This window comes from Pectinophora gossypiella, chromosome 15, assembly GCF_024362695.1.
Source record: "Pectinophora gossypiella chromosome 15, ilPecGoss1.1, whole genome shotgun sequence".
Taxonomy (NCBI): domain Eukaryota; kingdom Metazoa; phylum Arthropoda; class Insecta; order Lepidoptera; family Gelechiidae; genus Pectinophora; species Pectinophora gossypiella.
This window is the reverse complement of record NC_065418.1, coordinates 2656157-2674332: the sequence shown is the minus strand read 5'-3', so window position 1 is coordinate 2674332 and position 18176 is coordinate 2656157. Positions and strand designations below refer to the sequence as shown.

The window sequence follows — 18176 nt, the reverse complement described above, 5'->3', positions numbered from 1 at the left end:
TACTGAGGGGGATGATTCAGACCATGATTCTGAGTTAATATCAAGTGGTATTTTTTGTCGCGAAATTCATGATTTCTTTTTAGTTTTTTTTAATTATCTTCAATTCTATACTTTTGCGATTGATAATTCCAATTGATATTAACTCAGAATAATGAGCTAAATCAACCCCCTCAGTATTCGTTACGAGGTCACTTACACCCCTTACCAGTACATACAGGTACCCATACAAGTAGGTATGGGTGTTAGTGACACCGCAACGAATACTGAGGAGGATGATTCAGACCATGATTCAGAGTTGATATTAAGTGGAATTTCCTGTCGGAAAATTTATGATTTTTTAAATGTTTTTTTATATTATTTTCCGTTCCATACTTTTGCGACGGAAAATTCCACTTGATATCAACTCAGAATCATGGCCTGAAACATCCCTCAAAGTTTTCGTTACGACGTCACTAACACTCTGTATTAACGTAAATAAAATTTAAAGTTATTAAATGCGGGAACTATGTGAAATATTAGGGTAGATAACTGGGGTGAGTGGGTCATAGAAAGATAAATGTTAGTCTAGAAATAGAAAACAGTCAGTTATTATTTATTTTAATTTCCAAACTTTTAATTTCCGGGAATAGACTAGTTTCCTACTAGTCAAATCAGTAACTTTTTACTAAACGTCAAAACACGAAATTACTACGGAATTTGTATAAAAAACCACATTGTGTCATAGTAGAACGTGATAAAATGTCTTACTTATTACTACGTTTTTTTAATTAAAATTCATAAATAAGTTAAATAGAAAAAAGAAAATGATTTTCATTAGTTTTAGATCTGTCTTTTTTAGTAATCAGAGTTTCATAATTTATCTTGAACCTGGTACACGTCCCAATTGTTGACGGGAGTTGCCAAGCGTTCGATCCTCTCTTCTAAAGAGGTTTTAACTAAAGAGGAAATAAATAAAATAGTTTCTGTATGTACGCCGTCATGAGAGGTGATAATGCAGCATTCTTTTGACGCAGCCGACAGCAATAGAAATAGTGGGACAATCAGTCTGAATCAGTCCCAGTATTTCTATCAATGGAAATACGTAATAGAAATAGCGGGATACACCCAAGATGGCTGAAAGTAAGTAGGTACATGAACAGTCGTTCTTGTTTTGTTCAATTGTATGACGGTTTTGTTTTTTATGCGTTTATAGAAATGTTAAATTGTCTTGAACCTAGTCACCATCTGTAATTTAAGCGCCACGCTCTTGTCGGTGTAGCATTCTCCATTCTTGTCTATCAAAGACCAATTCCTTCACTTCCTTATAAGACACGACGTTCGCCTTCTCTTTAATCTGTTCCATGCAAGCTCTTGGTCTTCCCCTTCCTCTGTTTCTTGTAGTTTCCCTTCTATGAAGTTTTAATGAATTCGTCGTGTCTTATTAAGTATCCAATCATCTTGCCTCTTCTGTCCTCAATAACTCTCAATATTTGCCTCTTTTTGAACCGACCGTACACGACATACGACGTAGTACACGACCCAATTTCGGTTTAGTCATATCCATATTAATTCAGCGTACTGAAATGGCCCTGTGATTCCGATCACTGATAATGATCTTGGTGTCATTAGTGGTGATGTGAAAAAACTCTCATCTCTCATTATCTATTTATTTAAAAAGAATAAGTACAATATTAAAGATAACATAAATACATTATACATAATGCTGCTCATGCCTATGTAAAGAAAGAAAGAAATATATATATATAATGTCCCACCGAGGTAAGCAGAGACTGTGAAATTCCATTTGCTTCGATCCTGAGACACTTCTCTTGCTTCCTCCACATTCATCAATTGTTTCATACAATCACCTTATAAAAGGTTTAGTACGATTTATGAGCTAAACCACATCAGTAGATTTTATAAAAAAATTTGGCCCCATCAGAGAATGGGACAGCCAATAATTATTTATTAGGTAATTATTATAACCAGCCTCAGTATCCCATCCATTGCAGACCGAAGGCCTAGAGAGGTCGCGGGGAAAGGAGAGCTTCTCTCCTCTAAGTAATAAATATTTTCTCTCTTCACAGATAATGCCACGTAGTCAAAACGCACACGCAATTGTAAACGCTGGATTTATGTTCAAAATAGATTCTGCCAACAAAGTGGTCGAGGCAAACATCGTTTTTGGAGCCATCAGCCCTACTTTTATTAGAGCGAGACAAACCGAGGATGTTTTAAAAGGTAAGGGACAAAACATACAAAAACTCCTTCTATTTCCCACCGGATAAGATGATACTTGGGGCGGAAGGTAAGAGGGAAACCACTGCTTTTTGCATTTTTTGCTAAAAGTATCATGCTGCACCGACAAGAGGCTCTAAAATTAGTGATGAAGGTGAGACTATAGAAATCCATCTGCTCTACATTCATGAATTGTTTCAAACACTCGCGATTCACAGTAGATCATTCCCTCATTCAGCGCTTATCGCTATCGGCCTACTAGGGTCAATCAATTCTTTCAAATATTATCCTCTCAGACGACGTCTACAGCCGAGGTTCGCGCCCGCTGTGCATACTCAGGACTATTGTCTTAAATTTTGTACCGGATGAGAGCCCTCAGCGCTTCCCATCTATTCGGCCATCGGCAAATCCACAATAAGTAAAATTAAAAAAGAACTACTGAACCTTTTGAAGGCATACCCAATTTGAAATTAGAACAGAAAAAATCTAGAGTTCTATCGTATTTATGCGTGTTTCAGGTCAAAATCTATACAGTGAGGGTACATTGCAGACAACATTGACTAAACTGAAGAATGAGTTGATTCCCGTAGACGTTCCTCCTGAACCGTCCCCAGCATGCAGGAAGACCTTAGCCGTAGGTCTGCTTTACAAGGTAATATTTTCATATTTACTCCTTATGCATCATTTACTTCTTTTAGCGTGTGGGTTGTGAGGTGGATGACTTCTCGTAACCTCCGCAACTCTGGTGTCAGGGTCGTTATTCAGCTGCTGAAGGCCACTGACATGACTCATGTGTCGACCTGGGGTGTTAAAAAAGCCACATCGAAGCAATTCATCTAAAAAGCAATATTGCAATTTAACATTTGCGCATATGAAAGTAAGTGCGCAATGCAGAAAAATGTCAAATAGCAAAATGGCATTTTTCACCCCCCTGATGCAATCATTGAACGTTTTCCCAGCTGCTTTTCAAAAAGAGTTGGACCCCTAACTTCTCCGGTTCATAGCGACCATTAAACCACCAAAATAGTAGATTAAACATTACTTGACATTTTTCAGGCTATCCTATCATTCTGTACGTCAGTAAATCCACGGTACAAATCGGGAGGAACATTGCTAGAACGCGGCGTGTCCCATGGTACGCAAACCTTCGATACTGACAAAAAACTGTGGCCACTCAACCAGCCCATACCTAAACTAGAGGCGTTGACTCAGGTAACGTGATACAAAAATACCTCATTAAGTAATGGTGCTAATTCCTGCAGACGCCATCTAATTTTATTTTAAGTTATACCTGTCATTTTCTTATCCGCCGAAAAAGGGACGGGTAATCGACAGGCATAAAAAATATGGAACACACGTCAATTTTAAGCAGAAATCTAAAACAACCGTCTTAAAATTTTACATCGGCCAATAACCCGACAAGGTTAAGGTGATTCGTTTTCCATACAAAAGTTGATGCAGTGCTACAGGAAAACGGATAGAGGAATATTGTTATAAAACCGATAAATAGTAATATTTTGGTGTATTATTTTCGCAAACTAACAAAAATTTAGGGTCCGAATACGAGAAGTACCATATTTCAGACCCTCAATTTTGATCAATTCTACATTTGTAGTGGTGCAGATTACAGTGTATTTGCTGAGCGTGTAGAGGTGTCAATGTTAGTTTGTGTGCGTGATAGTTTTTTTTTCTCTAAAGGCTTTGACTACTTGACAAGTGTAATAGAATGTCAGTGACAATTTATAAAGAGATTTTGTATGAAGAGAATAAATATAAATAAAAAACTAAAAATACTACAATCTGAGAAAAGGAATATTGGAAAAATAATTTGTTTTAACGCATATTATTTAAACATTTTTAAATAATGGGTAAGTACCGTGTTTTAAAAGAGGACATATATTATAATAAAAAATCAATACATAAAATGAAATGGCTGTATGGGCATAGTTCCCTTTGCCTTACCCTTCGGGGAAAACCAAATCAAAAAAAAAGTTGTTGCATTTGCCGGCCTAAATAGTAGTCATTTTTAATTAATTGTTTTTCCATCCAACATACAGATTTATTTATATTCTCTTTGCCGCAGACTTTTTGGTAGAAACGGTAACGGGAAGGTTAATTTCTTCGTTGAATAATCTAAATAATCAATATGAAGTGGTGTTTTGTGGCTAATGATCACATTAAGTTAGTCGGAAAACATTCCCGATAGTATTATTAAATCGGAATATTCAATAAACAAAATGTATCTATCTATTTTCGCTTTGCGCCAACAAGCTGCTTACTTCGTTTGGGGTTCGGAGTAGGAGTCTGCTCCGAGGGTGGGGGCTTAGGTTTCATCATTTCATTAATCATCATCAAGAAAAAAAACACAAGACATGGCTGTATAGGCATAGATCCCTTTGCCTTGCCCTTTGGGAAAAAAAATAAGATAAATTTTGAAATTCTTGTGTATAATAAACAAACATCACAGACATCATGACAGATCTAAAACTAACGAAAATCTTTTTTATTTTTTCTATTTGACTTATTTATGAATTTTAATCAAGAAAACGTGATAATAAGTTTGACAGCAACCAGTTCAGGTCCCTGAAACAGCCCATTTCAGGCCGCGTATATATGGAAATACTACTTCAATACGTCCCAGCCTCGTCTTTTTTTAACGTCCTCGTTAAAAAAAGACGTCCTAACCTGAACTAACTAACCTAACAATAAACACCACGCGTAAATATAAGTCCAGAAATGCGCTGCAAGTCGTCTGGACTGGGCGCGAAAACAACATAGAATTCGATTAGCTGCTAAGTGTCCCGCATGCTATCACCAGCTGTCACTAACATACGTATGAAGTCCCGCGGATTTTATTGGAACTAAATGACAAGTCATAATAATTATATGCGGATACTGCGACATCAGCGCCGTGCTTGCGGGACGTCCTGAAGCGCTATTACATCTTTCAAACGCGATGCGACAAAGTTTGAACCGACGCAATTTAGGAAAAATCTACCTTATTATTACTGTACTGTGATCGTTATTTGTAAAATCATACAATACATATACACAATTCTTTATGCACAATATAATTATTATGACATATTGTGGACTTTTCGGTAGACCTACAAAAAAGGAACAATTCAACCATACGTTGTTTTGTTATATCTCAATGGGGTCAGGCAGTGTTTTCGCCGAAAGCTCCAAGTCGGCTATATTTGTAACGATAATTATGTTTGACATTCATCATCATTTTTGAACCATTTTATACAAAAAAAAAATACTTGTATAAATTATATACCCTAAAGCACGCCCATGAATCACTCTACTCATTGGTGAAAACCGTATGAAAATCCGTTCAGTAGTTTTTTAGTTAGCCGCATGTTCACTGATGCGATTAATGCCTGTTAGAATTTTACAAAATAAAAATACGGAAATTACGGAAGGTACTTTAGTGCAAATTACATTATTGTATAATTATAATATTATTGGTAAAAGTGATACTTTTTGAAAATTCCGTAACAAATAGACGGGTTCGCCAAATTCAATTGTAAAAAAAAATACAAAAAGTAAAAACAATTAAAACATGCACTTGGGTTTGAACCGTGAAACTTAAGAATGGCGGCGACTGCTTTACCAAATGCGCCATTTAGAAGTTAGAAGTAGACTTCAAATTATGCATCTCTTTTAATAGCTAACCTAGTTCGCATGTGTGTGTGACAGCTTCGTGTTTGTACACAAATTGAAATGACACCAACTTTTGATGCAATGTTTTAATATGATATCTGCAGTAAATACTTCAAAATTGTAGCTTAACTTAAAGATAATGTATGTAAGATTTCGCCACCTAACATTTCACTGGGTCAGAACTCAACACTAAACGAATAAATGGAAAAAAATACGAAAACTGCAGAAGTAACGCCATCTGCTGACGCAGCGTTACCTAGCTGAGTGAAACGCATCACCTTAAGTAGACAGCACATCAAACGGATTGCATACCAGCGAGATGCCTATTTTATTCGCCCGGGTTATTCATTCATTTACTCATTCTTCCTAAAATTAAGAGCTGTCTATCATCCGTCCCTTTCCTTTTCGCCGAATAAGAAAACCACAGGTATAACTTAAAATAAAATTAGGAGGTGACTGTAGGAATCGGTGCCATTAATTACTATTATTATTCTAACATTAAGTATTTGTGATAATATTTGTCTGTATTGTGTATTTTTGGCAGCCAAATTGCTAAATTGTATAACAGTATTAAATGTATTTTTTTAAAAGAACGTCTAGGTACCTCTGCCGAGGTTTTTCATGCAACTTCTTTTCCCCGGCTAGGTATATAGATTGTGGGAAGCTGCAGTAGCAGGTGGTGCAGGTAGGTGTAATGGTTAACACGCTTGTCCCGGCTTGACAAGAGCTGCGGGTTCAAGTCCCGTCCGAGTCAGAATTTCTTTCGATTTCAATTTTCTCTTTGTAGAATTGCCTGAAATGAATGGTCTATTTATTGTATTAAATTTAATGTAAGTAAATATTCCAGTGCTCCGGCGAAGTGAAGTACGTATGTGACGTCACAGGGACCCCTCGTGGAGCACATGTCGCGTTCGTGCTATCCACTATATGCGTCGGCGAGATAGACAGGTTCGATGCCAGTGAAGCTTTGGTGAGTCGTATTGGTTTTAACAAGTTATTGACCCCGATTCCTGTAGAGACCACCTAAATTTATTTTAAGTTATAACTTATATTTACTTTGCAAGGCAATTTTGAACTTTTAGTAAAAGATACAAAGATACAAAGTGTACATAAACATCTTAGACAATAGGGTTAAACATAACGGGTGATCATGTGTAAAGGCTGGAACCTATACTAGGATACCCTGTATTATAGGATTCCAGGCCTCCACCTCCAGATCAGCAGTCTTAATGGGTAGCCATAATTACAACTTAGAAAGAAACAAACGACTACAAAAATAAAAGAAATAAGGATAAAAATTAAAAAACTAATCAATCAATCAATAGGGAATTAAGTAGAACAACTATTTGTGTCAAAATATGTGATGGTGTGATTTGGTGTGCATGGTGTGTAAATGAAAGTATTGTGTGTGTGTGTGTGTGTGTAAAAATGGGTGACCACAAAATGGGAGTTAAAAGTCCATTTTAAGATTCCGAGATTTAGGCAAATCAAAATCGAGACAAAATATAAGAAATAAAAATAGAAATGATGCACCTAAGAAATTACGCTGAGGAGGTCTTCAGTCTCATCATATGTTAGTGTAAGTAACCAGTTTGTTACAGATTTCTTACACTTATAAATATTTAGGTTGTAAATATTACACCGTCTGTTAATTAACGTGTTAATTAAACGAATAACTGTCACTTTCTTATCCGCTGAAACGGAGTTATCAGAGTTGTCAAACTTTCAAATGTCAAATTTTATATATACTGTCAAATGTTGTTCCGAAAGCATTACGGAAATCCCGGTAGGATCTTGCCTTCATTATCTTATTCCTTCCTGTTCACTTCTAAGTCACAGCAGCCTTGTGATTCACTGGTTTGCTTCTCAAATGGGGAGCGCCGCTTCGAATCCCTTCGAACCTTTTTTTGACGTGACTAATCGTGATTATTATTATGTACACTTCTAAGTCTGCATTTATTTGTTTCAGAAACTCCCAGGAGTTTTAGCGTTCTACACAGCTAAAGATATTCCTGGCAAGAACACGTTCACACCAAGCGCCATACCCTGGCAAGAGTTTGAGGAAGAGATCTTTGCTTCGAAGCAGATCTCTTACTACGGCCAACCTCTTGGAATAGTCGCCGCGATCACACACAAGCTAGCCCTTAAAGCCGCTGATTTGGTCAAGGTCTTCTATAAGAAGTCTGAAGCGAAACCAGTTCTGAACATTAAAGACGCTTTGGCTGCTCCGGATAAGGATAGAAGGGTATGTCAATATTGTTTGCTCTTTTATTTATTTATAACATAGAACATCAACAGCATACAAAACAAAAATGTCTTTAAAATGTGGCGGATCGAACTAGTTGACCAGCTAGTTCCGCCCACATGCAACAGATGGCGCCACCATTCAATAATGCAAGCCTGAAACGCGCTATCGAAGATTAAAATTAAGTTTTGTTCTCCAGAATCAGCACCAAACTTAAACTTTATTTAATTATTTATCTATCAGCACCTTCTTATTGAAACTTAAATTTTATTTATTTTTTTACTTTCAAGGTCCGCAACGAAAAATCTATAACACCTACCAGCAAAGGCCAGGACATCCAACACGTTATTAAAGGCACTTTCGCAATGGGCTCGCAATACCACTACACTATGGAGACGCAGTGTTGTTCCGTGAGCAATACTGACCAGGGTGTCAGCGTGCGCGCATCCACGCAGTGGATGGACTTGGTGCACGTGGCCGTTGCTCAGATGCTGGCTTTACCCGAGAATAAGTGAGTTTTTTTTTGTAACGGACACATACAAGCCGACACGTGCGCATGCACGCACGCACGTACGCACGCACGCATGCATGCACGCACGTAAAGATCCACGTACGCATGCAAGGATGTTTTTACGCATCAGGACTATCATTGCGAGGCATCAGGAAATCTGCCTCCGTGGTCCAGTGCTTTGAGCGTTGGGCTCACGATCCGGAAGTCCCGGGTTCAAATCCCGGTGGGGACACATCACGAAAATCACTTTTGTGATCCCTAGTTTGGTTATAAGACAGTACAGGCAATATGATTGTATGAAAGAAAATGATCCATACTTCCGAAGGCACGTTACGCCGTTGGTCACGGTTACTACTTACTGATGTAAGTTAGTAGTCATTACATGAGTCATGCTAGGGGCCTTTGACGGCTCAATAGTAATCCTGACACTAGGGTTGATGGGGTTGATAATCCACCTCACAACCCACACGATAGAAGAAGAGGAAGATCAGGAAATAACTCTACTTGGACAGAAAATAATCACCAACAATTTCCTTACAGGGTAGAGGTGGTAGTCCCGCGGGTAGGCGGCGCGTACGGCGGCAAGGCGTCGCGGTCCGGGCTGGTGGCCTGCGCCTGCGCACTCGCCGCCTACAAGCTGAACCGCGACGCCACACTCGTCATGCCGCTCACCGACAACATGGCTTCCATAGGAAAACGACAATCCTGCTATGCCGAGTACGAGGTGAGTTTTTAACACAAATCAACGGCCCGGTGGAGCGAGGGAAAGCTCGGTGAGGTGTGGTACTTTGCTCATCTTGCGATGGATGTACTTCTGGCTACCCCAATTCTTATGTTTTATCAACGGCCCCCGTGGACCAATTGTTGAGAGTTGGGCTTACGATCCGAAAGTCCCGGTTTCGAATCCCAGTGAGGACATATCACAAAAATTACTTTGTCAAATCTTTGACCCAGGCACCCCCAATCCTCAACAGGTTGGCGTAGACAACGAAGGATTAATCCAGTACCTAAACCTGTCGTACTACTCCGACTGCGGGTTCTCCTTCAACGACACGTCCGCAGCAGAAGTGGCGGGAACCCTTACCAATCTATACGCCAGTGAAAGATGGTCCATCAGTGGCTACAGTGTGCTCACTGACACAGCTTCCAATACCTGGTGTCGCGCGCCTGGTAAGTACAGTCCCATCCTGGGCAAAGAATTCCCCCAAATTCAAAATAGGAAATTCGCCGCTCTGACGTTTCGCCAATCAGTTGCCAAACAAAGATATAGACTGAGATCCTTGTCGGTCTTTTAGGGTTTGGATGACATTGGCAGATGCACCATCTCCATAGTAATAAAATTAATTCTAGCTGTAGACGGTTAAGTAAGCTGGACAGAGACAGAATCGGTTCGCAGTGCTTACTTTCAGCAGCGCCGACAAGCTGCGACTCGAGTGGCTTTAACCCATGCACGTGTGTGCATATTGTTGTACATTATCTCCATAGTATTATCCCATATTTCACAGGGTCTGCTTACCTAACCTGAAAATTTGACAGGACCTTCCAACCCGCGAAGGGAAAACGAGCCCAATCCGAAAATGCATTTCTCGGAAATGTGGGTTTCCTCACGATGTTTTCCTTTACCGCTGATCACGTGATAATCATTTATGATCTAAACATGAATTTGAAAACAAATTCGGCAATCATTGGTTCAGGCCTGTGCTGGTTTCAAACCTGCGACCTCATAGTGTGACGCAAGCGTTCTACCAACTGAGCTACCACGGCTCTTGCCTACACTAGAAATAACTATACAAATATACTTCACTACACTTCTAACTTCATACATACATGAAGTCACGCCTACTTCCCACCGGGATAAGCAGACTTTTTTATTTGGTTTCTATGCAACTTAAACCACAATATGGGACTGGAAATAATTTAAAAATAAAACACTAACATTTTCATGAATTTTCCGACAGGAAATTCCGCTTGATATCAACTCGAAGTCATGGTCTGAATCATCTCATCCCCCAAGTTTTCGTTACGGTATCACTAACACCCTGAATATCCGCCCAATCCTTTCCAGGAACAACAGAGGCGACGGCGATAGTGGAACACCTCATGGAACGAATAGCGTTTACCACGAACAAAGACCCCGTCGACGTACGAATCGCCAACCTCGACGCAAAACACACCACGATCAAAGACATCATAACCTCTTTCGAACGCGACTGTCACTTCGACGAACGGAGATCCGAAATCAGTAGATACAACAACGGTAACGCTTGGAAGAAGAGAGCTTTAACGCTTTCTCTCATGTCTTATCCTATAGGATACTCCGGAAACTTTCCCGTGACAATATCAGTGTACCACGCTGATGGGACGGTCGCCATATCTCACGGAGGAATAGAGATGGGCCAAGGAATCAATACGAAAGTGGCTCAGGTTTGCGCGTACACTTTGAAGATACCCTTGGATAAAGTGTTGGTGAAAGGCAGCGATAACTTCGTGTCTCCCAACGCGATGGCCAGTAACGGTAGCATCACCAGCGAGTCCGTAGCCTACGCCACAGTAAGAGCCTGTAAGGCGTTACTCATGAGATTGGAGCCAGCGAGAAAGGAGCTAAATGAACCGACTTGGGAAGAAGTGGTCAAACAGGCGTATGAGAAAGGTAAGTTTTTGCGCCTTTCAGCATACCTGTACCAAAATACATATATACTATGCATCATCTATAAGCTAATGCGGTCGGTCTGCGATTGTTGAAGTTAAGCAACTTTCGCAAAGGCCGGTCATAGGATGGGTGACCACAAAAAAAAGTTTTCATCTTGAGCTCCTCCGTGCTTTGGAAGGCACGTTAAGCCGTTGGTCCCGGCTGCATTAGCGGTCGTTAATAACCATCAATCCGTACTGGGCCCGCGTGATGGTTTAAGGCCCGATCTCCCTATCCATCCATAGGGAAGGCCCGTGCCCCAGCAGTGGGGACGTTAATGGGCTGATGATGATGATAAGCTCTCGCTCGTGATCACTAATAAGGTGGGCAGAGCCGAAAGCAACCTGTGACGTCATAGAAAAACGTGTGAAATGTCGAACTTACTACATTGTTCTTGATTAAAATTCATAAATCACATTACAGGCTGATCACCTGATTGTCCAAAAAGTAAGATGAACCGTGCTTCTGAAGGCACGTTAAGCCGTTGGTCCCGGTTATTACTTACTGAGTTAAGTAAGTAGTCGTTACATGAGTCATGTCAGGAGCCTATGGCGGCTCAATAATAACCCTGAAATCAGGGTTGATGGGGTTGGTAATCCACCATAACCCACACGATAGAAGAAGTGTTCTCTTCTCCTCCAGGTATCAACCTTCAGTCCAGCTACATGATGTCCACAAACGACCCGATAGAGGGATACAGCGTGTACGGGTGCTGCGCCACCGAGGTGGAGCTGGACGTGCTCTCCGGAGCACACGTGGTGCGCCGCGTTGATCTGCTGGAGGACACTGCTGTTAGCCTCAGCCCGCAGGTCGACGTTGGACAGGTAAAATAAAATATAAGGTAAAAGAAAATCACTTTGTGATTACAGGCTGATCACCTTATTGTCCGAAAGTAAGATGATCCGTGCTTCCGAAGGCACGTTAAACTGTTGGTCCCGGTTACTACTTACTGATGTAAGTAAGTAGTCGTTACATGAGCCATGTCAGTGCTTTTAGCGGCTCAATAGTCACCCTGACACCAGGGTTGATGGGGTTGATAATCCACCTCACAACCCCTTTTGACTAAACGTCAATACACGAAATTACTAAGGAATTTGTATTAAAAAGCACACTGTGACGTCATAGAAAAAGTACCCATGTACCCACTTCAGAACCCTTGTCTCATTATCATATTTGACATTTAATGAGACTTACGGTTTAATTTGTCAGAAAAGTTAATGTGACATGGTATCAAAGTGTATACCATATTAGTACTCGTGACCGTACACGACCCAATTCGGGTAGTCAGAGGTATACTAGTATATAGCCTATTTATTTATTTATTTTTAATTTATTTTGTCCGGGAAGCTTACAGCTTAAAGCGATTAAGTCGTCTCTTATACAGGCTGTTAGTGACATCGTAACAAATACTGAGGAGGATGATTCAGACCATGATTCTGAGGTGATATCAAGTGGAATTGTATCAGGCATGTGCCAAGCTGTGGGATGTATATAGGTTGGTTATGTTATCTTTGTTTGTGCGTGTTCATAAAGCAAATAATGTAACCTATTTAAACATGCTACAATTAACTCGGAACTGATAAGAATTACATTTGTGGACAATGTAGCTGTTCATTTACATAGTACCTAGGTATTCTAGATTCTAGACAAACAATTGTGCATGTAATCATTTCCAATTGCGTAATGTTTCGCAAGACAGTGTTAATAACATTATATTAATCATTTTTGAAACTCTATCTGAAGTAAAATACGAATAATGTCGAAATTGGTGTGTAGAATACAATGCAAATAGGTACCTAATACACTTGATGGAGTCCAAAGGATAACAATGGGAGATTATCTTTTTTGAATTAAAAAAAAAACTTCTCAAGAACTTGTTATATGGCGCTTAACCAACTACGTTACTGGGCCATTGCCAAAAGCCAATGATAGAAAAAAAAACTTTCATTTAATTTAAGAAATAAACTAGACAAAGATTTCTTTCTTATTCTTATTCCCTCGTGACATACTGATAAGATTCTTTTTTCTTTCTTCGTTATTTGTTACTTAATTTTATTTTCAAAACATCATTTTGAAAAATACGGTTCGTTCACAACATAACGTTCTGTTCCTTGCAGTAACCTACAAAGTTCAGCGCCATCTATCCAGCTTTTTTGACGTGACTTATTGTAGATTTGCCGCAGATGGCATTAACTACTTGGCCGGATGAATGGGGAGCGCTGACCCACCCGGTAATCTATCCAGCAGTTAGGATACAAAATAAAAAGAAAATCCTTCATTGTATGTCCTCAGATCGAAGGCTCGTACATGATGGGTCTGGGTCTCTGGACGTCGGAGCAGCTGGTGTTCGACCGTAACACGGGCAGGCTGCTCACAGACCGGACCTGGACGTACAAGCCGTGCGGAGCCCGGGACGTGCCGCTGGACTTCCGAGTGAGCTTCCGAAGGAATTCCATCAATCGCGCCGGAGTCCTCCGGTCGAAAGGTAACTTAATTCAATCAATCACCCATTATGTAACGGACTCCGTGGTCCATTGGTTGAGCGATGGGCTCACGATCCGGAGGTCCTGGGTTCGAATCTCGGTGCAGACTTATCACAAAAATCACTTTGTGATACATAGTTTGGTTAGTATATTACAGGCTGATCACCTGATTGTCCGAAAGTAAGATGATCCGTGCTTCGGAAGGCACGTTAAGCCGTTAGTCCCGGTTACTACTTACTGATGTAAGTATGTAGTCGTTACATGAGCCATGTCAGGGGCCTTTGGCGGCTCAATAATAACCCTGACACCAGGGTTGATGAGGTTGGTATTCCAGCACACAACTCACAAGAAGAAGAACAGATGCTGTTTTCGTTTATATAAACGAAAGTTAAAATAAATCACACAATTTATTGTTTAAAATAAAATCAATTTAATAGAAGGAAATCCTTCAAGGAAGACCTAGAAGGACGTATATTGACCAAATCGGAGATATCCTTAGAAAAGTTTTAGTACGATGTACTCTGAACCGGCGTGCGTGTATGAAACGATTGATGAATGTGGCGGAAGCAAGAGATGTGTGTCAGGATCGAAGCAAATGGAATTCCATAGTCTCTGCTTTTCCGGTGGGAAATAGGCGTGAGTTTATATATGTATGAAATCCTCCACTCACATATGCTAATACGGATGTATTATAGTTGTCTAGTGACAACTATCATATTTACCTAGATTTATAAAAGCAGTCCGCCCTAACATAATGTCTCCACAGCGACCGGTGAGCCAGCGCTGGTGCTGGCAGTGGGCGTGACGCATGCGCTCCACAACGCCATAATGGACGCGCGCAAGGAGTTTGGATATAATGACATTGAGTGGATTCATGTTGGTAAGTAATTTCTATCCTGTGCGTTGTGAGGTGGATTACCAACCCCATCAACCCTGGTGTCAGGATAACTATTCAGCCGCCAAAGGCGCCATGGCTCATGTAACGACTACTTACTTACATCAGTAAGTAGTAATCGGGACCAACAGTATCCGAAAGTAAGATGATCCGTGCTTCGGAAGGCACGTTACGCCGTCGGACCCGGTTACTACTTACTGATATAAGTGAGTAATCGTTATATGTGCTATTTCAGGGGCTTTGGCGGCTCCATGGTAACCCTGAAACCAGGGTTGATGGAGTTGGTAATTCACCTCACAACCCACACGATAGAAGAAGAATAATAACCTATTCTTTATTTTCAGAGACTCCGTACAACATAGAGAACATTCTGAAAGCGATATCGCCGAACACAGAAAGTTATAAAATTAAATAAAGCATTTTTTCTCTATGAGATATACTTCAGATTTAAGATAATGGTGCTGATTCCTGTAGACACCATCTAATTTTATGTTGTTAATCATCCGTCCCTTTCATTTTCGGCAGATAAGAAAATGACGGGTATAACTTAATATAAAATTAGGCGTCTGCAGGAATCAGGGCCATTACCTATATAATGTTATAATATTCTCAAGCGTTAAATATAAGTATTTTTGTATTTAAATATTTTTTTTTGTTTCATCACACCCCGGAAACTCGATACGAAAATACCGTACTTACCGTGCGCGTGCGAGCGAGACTGACCGACCTAACGCGCCTTCTTTTTTTAATGCAGCACCGATAGAGAGAAAAATAAATTCGAATATTTGATGCGCTAATTAAAAATTTAATAAAATATACTGTACTAATTAATACTGTAGAAGGAATACGATAGATAATCCTTAAATTACGACATCTAAATTCACTCGGATATAATGGTACCGATTCTCTGACACGAACATACGCTGCGCAAAGGGTTATAGTGTAAAATATAATCATATTATGTTTGTAAACCCAAATAGTATGGGGAACTGCCAAAATTTAAGAACACTCAACAGTAGCGACGCGACACCTGATGGGAGAAAGGCAGTTTTTATCCTCACTGCTTCAATATGGTCTTTTTAACCCTCTGATCTTAATATACGTAGGTACCATGATGTTTTAAGATCTGCGTTCGATGTTTAACCAAATTCCGTCCATACTTTTCAGCAGAATTATTCGCGGGTCGTATCTCATCACCTTGGGGGTTCTCTCTGATGGTGTCACCCGAAAGTTGTATAGGAAGTGAGCGATTCCCAGCATAGATTGTATCTTCGCGAGACGTAGACCTGCAAGAAAATAAATTAGTTAACAAAGCCTGGTGGAAATAACCTTTACTCCCACTAATTGTATTGTACAGTACAGGGGCGTTAATAAGGCCACATCAAAGCAATTCACACTAAAAACGCAATATTGCTATTTGACCTTTGTTTGCATTGTGCACTTACTTTTATATGCGCAAATGTCAAATTGCAATATTGCTTTCTTAGACGAATTGCTTCAATGTGGCCATTTTAACCCCCCTGATCTCGTTAGGGAACCCTAAAAACGCACTCTAAACTCATGCGGATCCGACATCCATCCCTGAAACAAAGTCACTTACTACGTCATCAGAAATTAATTAACCAATCGAAGGCAACTTGGGAATGGGATTGACCAATTAGAACTTGTCACCCCGAGCTCTGTTAACACAACTACTGGGTTTTTCGTCACATTAGTTCTGTCAATCAGTAAGTACATCTGGGATATGCAGTTCCCATGAAATACTACTTCGCGGCCAACTTTAAGACATGGGTCCCACCTCGAACTTCCTTAAGATCCATTCTAACTGATACTCTTAGCTTGGGATAAGTACTCGTAGCCAATTGTAAAGCGTGTGGAAACAGTTGTCAGAGATTCCGAACATTTGCGTTTAAACGATATATGTCGATATTGCCGAGTGTCTTAATAATTTGGCACATATTGATTATAACAAATATCTGAAGCTCCCAGACTGTCACATATCTCGTTTCCACTTCTAACTTCCACTTCGTTCATTTCTCATTTAGTAACTTAACTATAATTAGAAACAAAACATTTCTCACCAATACAATTCCTCGGTCCTTCTCCAAATGGCATGTAAACATTATTCTCTTTACTGACTCTATTCTCCGGCAAGAATCGCGTCGGATCATACTTCTCCGGGTCAGGGAAATATTGTGGATCATTGTGTATAGCTTGTAGTGTGATGAAGAGCTTCGTGCCTTTTTCTATCGTGAAATTCATTTCAGGAATCCTGTAATTACTAACACATTGTCTCAACAACAAACCTCCAGTCGGATGCTTTCGCAAAGTCTCGTCAAATGCCGCTGAAACGTATTCCAACTCGTTCAACGCTTCATACGTCAATTCGCCTTTGTATTTCTCCATAATCTGTTTTATCTCATCATAGCACCGATCTTGAGCGCTCTGGTTGAAAGACAATTCATACAACATAAACGACATTGTCCCAGAAGAAGTTTCGAAGCCAGCAGCATAAAAAATCAACGCTTGAGCAGTTATAATTTCAACGGTGATCTCCATTTCTGTCACTCCCTCAGTTTTACCGTTGGTAATCGTCCCTTGCTCCTTCAGTTCAATCATGAGATCCATAAAATCTTTCCTGACCTTCGGTTTTCCTTCTCTTTCTTGAATGATTTGTCGCACAAGATTTATGAAAAAATCCCTTATTTCTTTTGGTGATAGAGTGATGCCTAATTGTTTAAAGATGCCTGGCTTAATGCCGTCTATAAAAACGGCGATCCGTCTTAGTAAACCTCGCGGAGCGAAGAGTTTTTCCGCCATCACGATAAATTCATTTCTGTTGTCCGTGAAAGTATCAATGTCAATCCCGAAAGCGACAGAAGTTATCGCCTTCAAAGTGTATTTCACGTTCAGCTCCCGAACTTCATGCGGTCCTTGTTGATCCACGACTTTGTCGAGATGCTGCATGTATTGTGTGACGCAGTTGTTGAGAAGGGGCATCATTTGCTTCAGTTTGCTCGTACTGAATAGAGGAGTCAACTTCTGTCTCAGAACTTTCCATTCTTCGCCGTCTAAGGAAAACAGATTTTTCGATAGCGGTTCATTTGTCAAGCTAAAACCTCGGTCTGCGAAATATGCGAAATCTTTAACGAGCACCTTTTTGATTAAATCAGGATCTCTGACTATCAGCACTGGTATCACGCCTTGGTAGAGTCCAATAAATTTCTCGTTTGGATATTCTTTGTAAAGTCTGACAGCGTATGAATTTACAGAGTCTTTCAGGGTTATGACCGTCTTGAAGTTGCCATATAGAAGTTGCGGTGTGGGTCCTTTTATTCCTTTCTTCTCCCAGTATAAATAAGTGTTACACAGCTTATAATAGAGAAAATAAGCCATGACACAGATAGCCGCGATTATAAAAGCGGCCATTGTGACCGAGCGTCTTCAAACTACTAGTTGTATTCAAC

General features: G+C 40.1%; 2 protein-coding genes across 3 annotated transcripts in view; one reads left to right on the top strand and one right to left on the bottom strand.

Moving 5' to 3' along the window:
- The window catches only part of LOC126373077 (uncharacterized), a 43159-nt gene extending 27813 nt beyond the window's left edge, over positions 1 to 15346 (top strand). For both annotated transcript variants that reach the window (XM_050019058.1, XM_050019057.1), the window contains 13 exons: positions 2067 to 2220; positions 2736 to 2869; positions 3274 to 3429; positions 6734 to 6856; positions 7856 to 8131; positions 8422 to 8642; positions 9183 to 9366; positions 9617 to 9812; positions 10708 to 11292; positions 11974 to 12155; positions 13624 to 13816; positions 14581 to 14694; positions 15054 to 15346. In XM_050019058.1, the coding sequence (XP_049875015.1) occupies positions 2067 to 2220; positions 2736 to 2869; positions 3274 to 3429; positions 6734 to 6856; positions 7856 to 8131; positions 8422 to 8642; positions 9183 to 9366; positions 9617 to 9812; positions 10708 to 11292; positions 11974 to 12155; positions 13624 to 13816; positions 14581 to 14694; positions 15054 to 15124 (2589 nt within the window). In that variant the 3' untranslated portion in view covers positions 15125 to 15346. The remainder of the gene's footprint in view (positions 1 to 2066; positions 2221 to 2735; positions 2870 to 3273; positions 3430 to 6733; positions 6857 to 7855; positions 8132 to 8421; positions 8643 to 9182; positions 9367 to 9616; positions 9813 to 10707; positions 11293 to 11973; positions 12156 to 13623; positions 13817 to 14580; positions 14695 to 15053) is intronic.
- A 33-nt stretch (positions 15347 to 15379) lies between these two features.
- Positions 15380 to 18170, bottom strand: LOC126373136 (cytochrome P450 6B5-like). Its single transcript, XM_050019158.1, has 2 exons — positions 16791 to 18170; positions 15380 to 15995 (listed from the first exon to the last, which is right to left on the bottom strand). The coding sequence occupies exons 1-2, from the start codon at positions 18136 to 18138 to the stop codon at positions 15829 to 15831; spliced, it is 1515 nt and encodes a 504-aa protein (XP_049875115.1). The 5' UTR covers positions 18139 to 18170; the 3' UTR covers positions 15380 to 15828.
- Between the last annotated feature and the right edge of the window lie 6 nt (positions 18171 to 18176).